The sequence below is a fragment of the Myodes glareolus genome, chromosome 22 (genome assembly GCF_982192425.1).
Source record: "Myodes glareolus chromosome 22, mMyoGla1.1, whole genome shotgun sequence".
NCBI classification, from domain to species: Eukaryota; Metazoa; Chordata; class Mammalia; order Rodentia; family Cricetidae; genus Myodes; species Myodes glareolus.
In genome coordinates this window covers 38,061,807-38,073,969 of record NC_142047.1, presented here as the reverse complement: position 1 = coordinate 38,073,969, position 12,163 = coordinate 38,061,807, and the positions used below count along the sequence as shown (strand labels likewise).

The window sequence follows — 12,163 nt, the reverse complement described above, 5'->3', positions numbered from 1 at the left end:
GAGACAAGAGCCTAGCAAAAGTGCGGCCGCAGTGCCAGTGCTCTGAAAGAAATAGCACCTGCTCTTAGAAGAGTCTGACAGGCAGGGAAGGCACATCAGACCCAGGCTTCCCCAGGACACAGAGTGGACACGAGACCTTGACGGCCAGAAGTCAGCACAGCAGATGTGGTGGAGTCCCTGACGCTGAGGCTAGAGCGGTTTTGTACTCAGCAGCAGAAGCTAGGCTTCATGGTAGATCCAACCAGAAGCCATAGATGAGGCCCTAGAAGGGGAGGGGCCAGCTTGGGTCTTACTTTTAGATTTGTCCAAGTTGGTGTGGGAAGACCTGGAAAGAGGGCTTAGCTTTTTGAGTTCATACTGCTTTTACAAAGGACCCAAGTTTGGTTCCTAGCACCTACATTGGGCATCTCACAACCATCTGTAACTGCTGCTCCCGGGACATCTAAGGTCCCCAGCCTCTGCAGACACCTGTACTAAGGCATAGACACACATGCACACAATTAAGAATGATAAAATTATTTTTAAAGTAAATAATTTTCTTTTAAGCAAGCGGGGGAGTCAGACTGAGAGATATCTTGGGAATGACAAACAGGCATGCTGGCTTTTTCCCCGGGGCAGTGGTAGCCCAGAGGAGATGATGCTGAGGTGGGAGATGCTCATAGACAAAGCCCTGAGCACATGGCTAGACCAGGATGAAGAACTGGGGGTCATAAAGCTGAGTGGGCAGTATGGAGTTTACTACTACAGGAAGGTGAATCTGCAGGGATACAAAGTATCTCATTGTTGTCCTATGCCTCTCAATGAGGGCAGGAGAGCACATGTGGAAGTCACTGACTCTAGGCCACTTTGAGCATATTCATGGGATTCAAGCCCACTGGGAGACAAGGACCAGAGAGAAAGGGATGTGCCACAGTCAGGTAAGGTAGAGGAGAACCAGTGGCAAAGAGAAGCATTTCCAGAAAACTCTACCACCTGACCTCCAGCACCATCAACATTCCCCAGGTTCTCTGGGACAGCAGGAGACCATGGTGCCTTCTTGCTTCTTCTCAGCCTTGCCCGTCCCTCCAAACCATCCCTAACCCTCCAGCTGCTGCAAGTCCCAGCCTGGCTGACCTGGGGTCCTTGGGAAGCACTGCCTGGCAGCCGTTCAGCTGCTGGTCTCTGTCATGGAGACGGCAGCAGCTGCGGGCGACGGACACTTGTGGCCATTTGTCAGTGATCTTTTCCTCCCTCGCCTGCCCTTTTTGAACATTGCTGTCCCACAGCCTTGGAGACAGGGCTTGTTTAGGGGTGGGTGGGATTGGGAAATATTGTCTGACTTCTACAGAAGGGCTACCACCTGCCTGCTGACTGTCATCTGTACCGTGGAGGCTTTTGTCCCTGAGTGCCATGCACCAAACACACGAGACATCTTCCCACCTGCCTTCTGGTTACTTCCCCTATTTTAGATAGGTACTTCCCCCATTTAAAAGATTAAGAAATTGCTCTACAGAGATACTAGGATCACCTGTCTGGAATCACCTACCTGGGTTTGAAGCCACAAGGCTCCAGCCTTTGTCTATCCACCTGGGAGGGTGTGCAGTAGAGATTCAGTAACCCCTTGTTCATGGGTCCTCCCTCCTCCCAGCCCCACCCCACCCCACCATGCCCAAGCCTGCTGGCTCCATTGGATCTAGGCTAGACATATTTGCACTTCATAGTTTTGCCTCTCCATTACTGAGTAGTCTGGGTTTTTGGCTGGGGCTGGGAATGTGGCAGAATCATCTCAAGCCTAGTTGCAAAGCCATGACTGGTGTTCATAGAGAAGAAGGAAATCCAGCCCTAGTGAAGTTCCATACAAGTCTAGTGCTTGGGAGGAATAGCCTTGTTTCAAGCTTATTTATTGCCTCAAAGTGTGGTTTATGTCATTCAGTGCACAATATCGGAAGCCTCTGCCCCTTGTCTAGTCTATGGTGCTGCTTCCCTGGGGTAGGGACAGGCAGGCAGAAGGCAGTCCAGAGGCCATGGGACAAGGTACCTTGAACCACTAATCCCTACCAACAGGAAGCACACACACTCACCTGCTCAAAAGCCCAGCCCACTTCTGTTCCATCAACTAGCCCTCCCAGTCTGGGCAGGCTTGTCTGCTGTTATTTCACCTTGCCCCAGGGACCCTGGGAAATCTGCTTTTCTTCCTTCCCTTGGTTCCTCTTTGAGAACAGAGCTTTTCTCTTAGAGCCCAGTCCTTACCCCAAGGCTCTTACCAAAAGAGGTATATGGGGGTTAGTGGAGCCAGGCACTACTGTGGTCCAGTTGCTTCACCTCCCTATGCCACTGAGTTGACGTAGAGTCCATCCGGCTCACAAATGCTGCTGGCACCAGTGACCTGCAGGGATCCCTCTAGCTAAGGTTACAACTGAATAACAGACACTCCAACCCCAAGGAGCTCTCATGACCTATGTGTGGAGATATTCTCAGGTGAAGATGATGACCTTGGCATGGGCAGGCATTATTGATGTATGTAAAATCCTAGGAAGGTATCTTGATGCATCCCTGGTAGCTAGAGGCCAGAGGCCTGACTGTTCTGGTGGCGGGACACACACACACACACACACACACACACACACACACACACACACACACACAGATGAAGCGTATAAGCCATGGTTTCTGGATCAAGGTAGGTGATGTTGGAAAGTAAAGAGCAGGTACTCGGTGCACTCTGACGTCCCATTCCCACACATACCCCAGCATTGAGGCCCCCTATAGCCCTAAGAAAGAGAAGATTCCTCTGGGACCCTGAAAAGCCTCTGTAGTGTGACCTTTTCTGTCTTGTTTTCCAGGCAGCTCTGCCTCCTACTGAATGCAGAGAACATCTTCCACTCTATGGCAGACATCCTGCTTCGGGAGGAGGACCTCAAGTTCGCGTCCACCATGGTGCACACCCTCAATACTATCCTCCTCACCTCCACTGAGCTCTTCCAGCTGAGAAACCAGCTCAAGGACCTGAAGACTCTGGTACTCCCTCTGACCCCAGTGTTAGACCTGTGGGTGCATAGGCACTCAGCTCACTCCTCAACTGATCCCAGGAGGCCCAGGGGGGTAAACTGGGAGTCCTCCCTGTCGCAGGCAGGGTCCACATGCTCTTCTCAATTCTTGCCCCACCTTCAACTATCCCTTTGGAACCAGACCTGCTGGTTCTGGGTTCTCTGCTCAGCAGAGTCCCTTCTCACAGTCAAAATTGAAGTACTGCTGGAAAGCAAAGGGTTAATTGCTCTCCTTGTGTTCCTCCTTGCTCTGGCCCCACTCCCACAGCTGGACACATCTGTCTCATAAATTGCCCGTCATAGTATCTCACTGTTTCCTGTTCCAGGCTTTGGGTAAGGATGCCCAAAGGTAGATCAGAAAAAGCAGAGAGACACTGCAGGCCTGGGAGTGCCCACATGATCTGGCCAAGACATTAGACTTCCCTCAGCTCACAGTGACTGGTGCCATCATGAATGCATAAGTGCCAGGGATTAATTTCCCAATCTAGGTTTGGGTCACTTTCCCTCTGCCCCTTGCCCAGCATGACCCTACCTCAACCCCTCAATGGGAGGCTCAAGGACATTTAAGTCCGTGTCTATGAGGATTTCTGAGGCCAAGTGACTTGGAATGATCCAGGCCACAGCCCTGCTCCTGTGGTTCCCTGCAGACATTTCCAGAGGCCTTAAGAATTTTCTTCAGGTTCAGGGGCTCCCTAAGTGTGGGCGCAGCTGCAGGACGGGTTTCCTGGTACACTGAGAGCAGGAGATGGACTGCCAAAGTAGGGGAAGGTGGGATCTGAGGTGAATAAAGGAGCCTCACCCTTGAGGAAATTTCTTCCCAGCCCCGGGCTCTGGAGCCACAGAGTTCTGAGAGACAATTACTGTCATTTTGCCGGGGGCAGAAATGCCAGCTTACAAAGAGAAGGCTCACTTTTGACAAGGCCCTTGCTGCCACTACCACGTGGCTCTGTGAGGCCAAGAGGTAATGACAGGGTCTGAGGAGCTGTCAGCATTTCCTTTGTGACAGTTGTTCCCAGCTGGGCTGCCAAACACAGCCCAGTGCTGAGCTGGCACCGCAGCTGCCCCCAAGAGCCCCATGTCACAGCCCCCTCAAGGTCCTTCCTTCTGTAGGCCCCATGTGGACACAGTGACAGGGAGCCGAGCCTTCTAACTGCTGCACCTCTCCCCAGGAAAGCCAGAACCTCTTCTGCTGCCTGTACCGTTCCTGGTGCCACAACCCCGTCACCACCGTGTCACTCTGCTTCCTCACCCAGAACTACCGGCACGCCTATGACCTCATCCAGAAGTTGTATCCTCTCATTGTCGTTCAGTCCCCCAGTAAGGACCAGGAGTGGCCCTGCTGCCATTTTCCTGTACTTAGCTCCAGGGCTTGGGATATCACCAAGGCCTTCCGCCTGGGGTGCTATGGTATGTGTTCAGGAAGGGGCTGTTATCAGTAAACAGCCCCTTTAGAGCCTCCCAAAGGAGAGGTAGGCCTGGAAAAGCTCAGGAGAAGAGACAGGCTGAGTGAGAGAAGAGATGGGGTACTCAGTTCTCTGTATCTCCTGCCCCTTCTATGGATAGAAAAGGCTTTGTTACTCAGGAGGCAGAGGCAGGTGAATAGCTGCGAGTTCGAGGCCAGCCTAGTTAGTCTACAAGAGCTAGTTCCAGGATAGGCTTCAAAGCTACAGAGAAACCCTGTCTCGAAAAACCAAAACCAAAGAAAAAGATTGCTTTTAGCCTGGCAGTAGTGGTGCACACCTTTAATCCCAGCACTCGGGAAGCAGGCAGATCTCTGTGAGTTCGAGGCTAGTTCCAAGACAGGGTCCAAAGCTACAGAGAACCCCTGTCTTGAAAAAAAAAAAGAAAGAAAGAAAGGAAGGAAGAAAGGAAGGAAGAAAGAAAGAAAAGGCTTTGTTACAAGAATATGCTGGGGAGGCCTGAAGTTGTCTTACATGGTGAAACTGTGGAAGCTTCAAGAAGGGCCAGGAGCCCACCACACAGACACAGGACTTACCTGCCTTGCCAGGCATCCAGAGTCAGAATTTTTGTTTTAATCTACCACTGAGAAGCAAAACACCCTTATCTTTGAACCTGATTTATGTCCTAGGATCAGAACAATATTCAGGAAATAAGACTGATGTCCTGCTGTGAGGGGCCAGAAGTTGGCCATGCAGGCTTCAATGAAGGGTCTTGAATGTTCTTGCCTGGCATCCTTCCAAAGCCTAAGCCTGCCCTTCTCAGCCTCTTGTGTGAACCAGACACCAAGAGCCCACTGGCCAGTTCCCAAGCTTCCCTAACCTGCTAAGGAGCTGTCCTCTCAGGCAAAAACCAGGATGCTCTCTTGCTAGCCCCCTCCTGCTGAGCTACAGGGCCACAAGAAGTGTCTTCGTGGGCCCAGGCAGGCAAAGAACAGCTGTGGGAGCAGAATCCAAGCACCTATGTAAAAGGGACAGTTGGGCTACATCCCAGTTAGAAGGACAGAAAGGCAGAGAGAATAGATGTATATTCTTCATGTGCTAAATCCCAGAGCCAGGCTGTACACTGTAAACTAGGTCTCAGGAAGGGACACATGGAATTCTGAGCCCAGGCTCTGGGGTCCATTCTTTGCCACTCCTTGGGCAAAGACATTCCCAATGGTGAGACTTTCCTTGACTGCCCACCCAGTGGGGACCTGGAGGTCACCGTGGACTTCCTTACAGAGGTGGACAAACTGGTGCAGCTGATTGAGTGTCCCATCTTTACATGTAAGAGTCCTTGTCCAAACCCCTGCCTCTAACAGCACCATAGACCTACTGTGACCTTCAACTGGCCCGGAGGGAGAAGGGGAGCTTTAGAGCCAAGTTTAAATACCATCTTGACTGAATTTGGAGAAGGAAAAAAGGGCAGTGACTCCAGGAGTGTTCTAGAATGTCAAGAGTGTACTATTAAGAGATGATAGAGATTGCAATAAGAAGCCAGCTGGAGTGGGATGGGGTGCATGACATCAGAATTAATGTTGTCCGTTTCCTCAAAATGGGTCACATACACACAGGCCAATGCTGACACGAAACCCATCAGACCCTGCCCTGGGGCTGTCCCTAGCTGCTCCTTCCCAGCCTACTGCCTCTGCCCTGAGTCTCTGGGGTTCTAGGCACCCCTTACACGTATTCCTGATCATCCCAGAGCTGTGCCCTCTCCTCTCCTGAGGGAGAGAGCATTTGCCAGAGCAAATGGGTAGGAGCTGCCTGGTGAGTAACACCCAGGCTGAATGTGCAGAAGCAGCACTAGCTGGGCAAGCACAACTCTTGGCACCTCCACACTTGCAGCGCCTGTTCCCCAAAGCACTCCAAATAACACGTGTGTTTACAGTGTGGTAGAGAAGCCAGAGGCAGCCCTGGCTGCAGCCACCTTCCTAGCCTGGGTGACCACCTGGACCTCTAACTCTTTGCTGACATATCTGACCTGAGCAATCAGCCTTTACCCTGGAGCCCAAAAGCAAATGCAGAACTGGAGGATCCTCCTCCCCAACTCCCACAGTTAAAGGACCAGCTGCTCCAAGCAGCAGGTGCTGCCGTGACTCAGGTCCTGGAGACAGCAGAGCGGGAAGGAAACCCTCTTCTCAACCTGTCCAAAGCATGCCCTGCCTAGCACCTCACTTCCTGAGGGCCCCACGGGGTAGAGGAGCTCCCCTGAAGGCAGGTCGGGGCTGATCAAGTATAAGGTGGGAATGGTGCTGACAGCAAAGATGCAAGGCTTAGTTTCCTCTAGGCCCAAGGGGAAGAAAGAACTGGAAGTAGGTTCAGGCTGCCCCAGAGCTGTGTGCATGGTAAAAAGTTTGCCTATGCATACATCTTGCAGGTCAATTCTTTTGTAACCCTAACAGGTGTTCCTCCCTGCTCCCCCAGCTAGCTGAACATCCTCCAATGCAATTCAGTCCTCATACAACCTACCTAGAGCTAGCATCCAGTCTCACAGGTCCTGGGCTTCTGACTATCCAGCTGTATATAAATCAGGGCTCACACAAGCCCTTGGGTTTGTTTAGTTTGCTTGAGTGGCTCACAGAACTCTGGGAAGCACAGCTACTGCTTCTCATAAAGGACACTACAATAGAATTGGAGGAAAAGGAGGCCATGCCTTTCCCAACCCAAGCCTGTGTTTTTATGAGAGCTTCATGATTTAAGCATGGCTGATTTACTTTGGCCATTTGTGATCAGCTCAACCTTCAGTGCATTAGCATGCAAGACATTTTGTTTCAGAGACTGAGGGTTGTAGGAGTTCTGTGCTGGGAACTTGGATGAGTATCAGATTTGCATGTTACCATAGCATAGGTGCCTATGGCTTTCACCTCTTAGGATAAGAGGAGGGACTAAGAGAGGCCACCCAGTCCTCTGCTACCTGGCACCAGGGCCTGACTGCTCAGGCTCCCAGCATCCTCCCAGACTCCTTGCCCAACTACTCTCCAAGACTCGGGGCCACTCTCTGGAAGGTGTGGCTCATTGTCTGCACATAATGTCTGACAAGGTCTAAGATACAGGAGGAGCATTGGTACTACAAAAGCCCAGGAGGGGAAGGAGAACATCTTTCCAATCCCGTCTTCCCATCAGGCCTCGGACAGGCTGCAGCCACCTTGAAATGCAGCTGGTCACTAGCAGGTCCAGACTCCTAGGGTTGACATAGATGCTGGACAGAGAGCAAGGGTGTCCCTGCCCTTAAAGAGGTCTAAGTTGGAAATCTAAATCACCTCCCAGACACTTGGGGCTTTGGTGTGTGCCTCACTACACAAAAAGGCATTTTCCCATCCTGCCCTCCCTTAGCAAAGCCCTAATCCACTCTTTCTCTCCAGCTCGCCCTATTTATAGCTCACGTGCTGGCACGTGCAGAGCCAACTGGGGAATCTGTTATTCTATAAGCCCCCACCCCCACCAGTTCTCATTACCAAGGAAGCTGCTGGGTCTAGGAAAGGTAGGCCTAGCCCAACAGCAGGTTTGGGAATCTTAGGCTAAGGGGGCTGCTAGATAAGTTAGTCAGATGGGTGGGTAGAGAGAAACTAGGTCATGGCCATGGCTAAAATTCTCTGAGAGGCCTGGCTGGCTGGCTGTAGAGAAGCCACTCTTCATCCTAAGACAGGTGTGTCTCAGCCTAGCAGTGCTAGGTCCAGTCCTCTCCCAGACAGGCTAAGGCAGGGGATCTGGGCTAGTTTATTCCAGAGCAGGCCCAGGATCCCTGACGCCTGCCCTCTGCCCTGCTGCAGATCTGCGCCTGCAACTGCTGGACGTGAAGAACAACCCTTACCTGATCAAGGCCCTGTACGGCCTGCTCATGCTGCTGCCCCAGAGCAGTGCCTTCCAGCTGCTCTCTCACCGGCTCCAGTGCGTGCCCAACCCTGAGCTGCTACAGACTGAGTGAGTGCTGGGCCCAGGGCACTGCCCTCCTCCAGGCCTGTCCCCAGAGAGATCCCAGGAGCTTGCTGTGGTGCCCTGTTCCTGTACTTGATTGTCATTTCAGCCCTCCCTGTCCACCCCACAACTTCCTTTCTTTTGTCTTCAAATCCACAACAGATCCCAAGATGGGAGGTTCTGGGAGTGTTCACGGGGCAGAAATATATAACCATGCTTTCCTGAGCAGCTTGGGGGAGCTCAGAGAGACTAGGCCTCAGTTTGACATCTTTGCCCAGCAGAGGCCCCTGGAGAAAGGAGCTCCAGAGATGGAGAATGAGTAAGGGTCCCGAGAGTCAAGTAGAGCCAAGTCTTAGTTAAGCACCTCCCAGGCTTAGATGCCTTCCATTCCATTCTAGTAGATGTTCAAACCTGGCCCTCTGAGAGCCTCAGCATCACTAGGACCTTTCCACCACCATGCCAGGGGAACAGAAGGGAAGAATGTCACCAGAACTACTCAACTAGGGTCCTGCTCTCAGGAAAAACATGTCTGGCTGGCCCAGCCTGGCATCCTCTGGACAGGGGGGTCCAAGCTCCCACCCTGAGCCCTCTGCTGGCCCTAGCCCCACAGCCTGTTGGGCTGTGTCTATATTTGGTAACCCTTGGAGGCTTTGCCTCATCCACAGGCATTTGGCATCGGAGATGGAAAATTTCACTTGTCAGGTCACCATGGAAACAAGCAGAGCCACTGAGAAGATTTACGCTGAATGGAGTGCACCCAGCTTGCATCAGCTGCCCTATGTGTCTAGAATTCCCTCCTAGGCCATTGGAGCCACTCAGCAGGCCTGGCGCCTTGCTGCAGCGAAGGCCTCAGGCGTTTGCCCTACGGGTAGATGCAGACAGCCTCAGGATAGGCCTGCTGCCCAGTCCACCTTCCCTGCCCCTTTCCCAGTCATCCTTGTGCCGTGTCTTGTCGGCTCCGAGTTTCAACCAAGTGAAGTCTGGAACACTTGGTGTGTTGAGTATACCCAGGATGCAGGGAACCACTGCGGGCTTGGGCTGGTCTGGACTCCTCTCCTGCTTCTGAGAGGAGAGAGGCCCTGAGATGACAGCCCGTCTCCTCAGCCTGTCCTTTACAGGCACTGATGAGGAGAAGGCGCAGGAAGGAAGGGCACTGCCCTGGGAGAGACCTCAGGCCAGGCCACAAACCCTACCACTTCCCAGAGTACCTTTCTTGTCTGGGGAGGGGAGCGGGAAGGAAAGCTGTACAAGTCAAGGGCAAGATAAATCCCCAGAGAGAAACTAGGTAAAAGGGGTTCCTTAGCCTCTGTATGGTCCATCAAGAGAATCTTGAGCCCAAGGAATGGGGCCCTTGTGTAGAAGATTCTTATGTGGGTCAGTGAATAGGATCTGGCCCAAGTTCTCCATAGCTTTGCTGTGTGGCCTCAGGCAAGTTCCATGCCCTCTCTGGGCTCCCAGTTTCTTGGTAAATGCACCTGTGGAGTGAATGTGCAGGAGGTGTTGAGGTGTTCTCAGCCTTCCTGCCTTTCAAGGAAGTTTGAATGGAGATAAGTATGGAATCAGACAGCTGGAGGAGGCGTCAGGTTACAGGGCTGGGTGCTGCAGAGGGGCAGCTCACACTCTGGAAAGGGAGGGTGGGGCAGACAGGTGGCAGACAGGCAGCCTGCAAGCCGCACAGCTGGGGAGCTTTATGTGCTCCCACCCATACTTCCCTGGGTTCTCACTAGGGTTTGGGGAACACAGGCCACTCCAGCTTTCTAGCCATCCTCAGTGGGGCAAGAGGTTCCCTAAAAGAAAAGCTGGGTGGGTGGTAGGGGAGCATGTCAGCTCTGGACTGGGGAATCACTACTCACCCTGCCAACCGGTACCTGAGGACTGTGGGAAAAGAAGCATGGCATTGTGGGTAGGGTGATGCTTACAATCCGAGCACTGGAGAAGTAAAGGCAGGAGAATCAGGAGTTAAAGGTGTCCCTTGGCTAGGAAGGCCAGCCTGAGGTACATGAGATTCCGTCTCCCCTCACCATGGGGCAGAACAGCTCACTACTCTGAGGTCCCAGAGAGCAAGGTGCAGCTGCTTCCCCAGCCCCCACCCTGGGTATCTTTTTGTCCTGGTTTGCTTTCTATTGCTGTGAAAAATCACTGTCCATCACTGAGAGGTCAGGGCAGGAACTAAGCAGAGACCATGGAGGAAAGTAGCTTATGGGTTTGCTCTGCATGGATTGCTCAGCTTGCTTGCTTGCACAACCTAGGGCCACCTCCCCAGGGATGGCACCACCCACATCAGTCATTAATCAAAAGATGCCCACAGGTCAGTCTGATGGAGGTAGTTCAGTTGAAGTTCCCTCTTCCCAAGCAACTCTAGTTTGTGTCAAGTTGACAAAACTAACAACACCCCTCAAACCCTCTTATTGGTCGCTGTTCTTGACTTAGGCTCCGTGTTTTCTAAGGGTATTGTCAAGACAGCATGTAGACTCACGGACACACACCAACCCCACCCCACACCATCCCCACATCCTCCCACCCCCGTGTCATCTCTGTAGCCTCGAATATCTCTCCTGTCCCAAACTAAATGGTTTGGATAACAGCCACACCCTGGACCTAGGGCTGGAAGCTCCAAGTCCCTCTGCCCTCTTAGGGATCTTAGTTCCCTCTTCCGACAGCTGCTGGGCCCGAGAGGCCTCTTCTCCCATTCCCAGGAGAGTCAGCCAGCAGCAGGGGCCCCCAAATGACCAGGTAGACATCACCAGGCCACTTTTACTCTTCAGCCAACAGTGATCAAGCCCTGGCTCAGGAGGCAGTGGCTCAAGGTCCTGGAACACATACTAAGATGTTTTCAGACAGTGTGTCCTCCTTGAAAGAAAGGAAAGAGCAGTGTGGACTAGCATGTGGGAGGTGACTCAAGTCCCCAAAAGTTGAATCTGAGAGCAGTTATGCCCTGATCCTGGCCTGAAGCTGGACAGACTACAGCACTTTGCAGCTTCAGCCAACCTCACTGGGAAAGGTACCATTGTGGAAGCTCTGGTGTCTCCCTAGTCTAAACAGCACCCAGGTGCACCAGCTTTGGGCTGCTGCTCTTGGAGTGGCAGAGCTGTGTGTAGCTGCCCATCATACCTGAACTGGGGCTGGATACCAGGCAAGTCTCTTTCATGTAATATCAGGAGGGAACATTATAACCACACCATGACATGGCTCCTGCGCAGTCTCCTTTACAGAATAGGAATGGAGTCAACATGCCCCAGGTCAAGTGTCTAGGCCAGGCCTGCCTGGCTCATATCCCCAGCTGCTCTCAACACCAGCCATGCTGGGGCCTCTTCACCAACTCAGAGGTCCTGGGAAGTCCGCTTAGCTGAGTGGCCCACAGTCTTCATGAAACCCTTTGCCAGGGCTTTCAAGCCAGTGAGGGAGGGGCACATAAGGCTGTGCTGGAAGTTCGAAGAGGGACAGGAACCAGAGAGGCAAGCTACACAGTTGATGTGAGGCAACACAGTTGATACATCGATCGGAAGGACTGTGTGCACTGTGCACAACCTGTGTGGCTATTCGGCTATACACAACAAAGAATGGTAGCAGCAGGAATGAAAGTGCCATGACCATGTCCAATAGGGAAATCAGCTCTTCTTTTCTGGGGACAGTGGTGACTGCAGGCCTTGGGACCCACTGCCCTGCCAACTTGCGGGCCCGGCAGAGACTTCGGTAATCTCAGCTGTCCGCAGCACCAGCCATGCCACTGAGAAAGGGCTGAGCTGCTGCCTCCCCCTTCTCCCCAGACCCTGTTCCAGG

At 52.6% G+C, this 12,163-nt stretch overlaps 1 protein-coding gene across 2 annotated transcripts in view; it reads left to right on the top strand.

Moving 5' to 3' along the window:
- The window catches only part of Vac14 (VAC14 component of PIKFYVE complex), a 109,299-nt gene that overhangs the window by 96,266 nt on the left and 870 nt on the right, over nucleotides 1-12,163 (top strand). The window contains exons 15-18 of one of the 2 annotated variants that reach the window (XM_048437265.3): nucleotides 2,823-2,997; nucleotides 4,196-4,314; nucleotides 5,673-5,752; nucleotides 8,239-8,389. In XM_048437265.3, coding sequence (XP_048293222.3) covers nucleotides 2,823-2,997; nucleotides 4,196-4,314; nucleotides 5,673-5,752; nucleotides 8,239-8,389 — 525 coding nt within the window. Of the gene's footprint in view, nucleotides 1-2,822; nucleotides 2,998-4,195; nucleotides 4,434-5,672; nucleotides 5,753-8,238; nucleotides 8,390-12,163 lie in introns of both variants that reach the window. The other variant, XM_085681723.2, reaches the window with a different exon arrangement.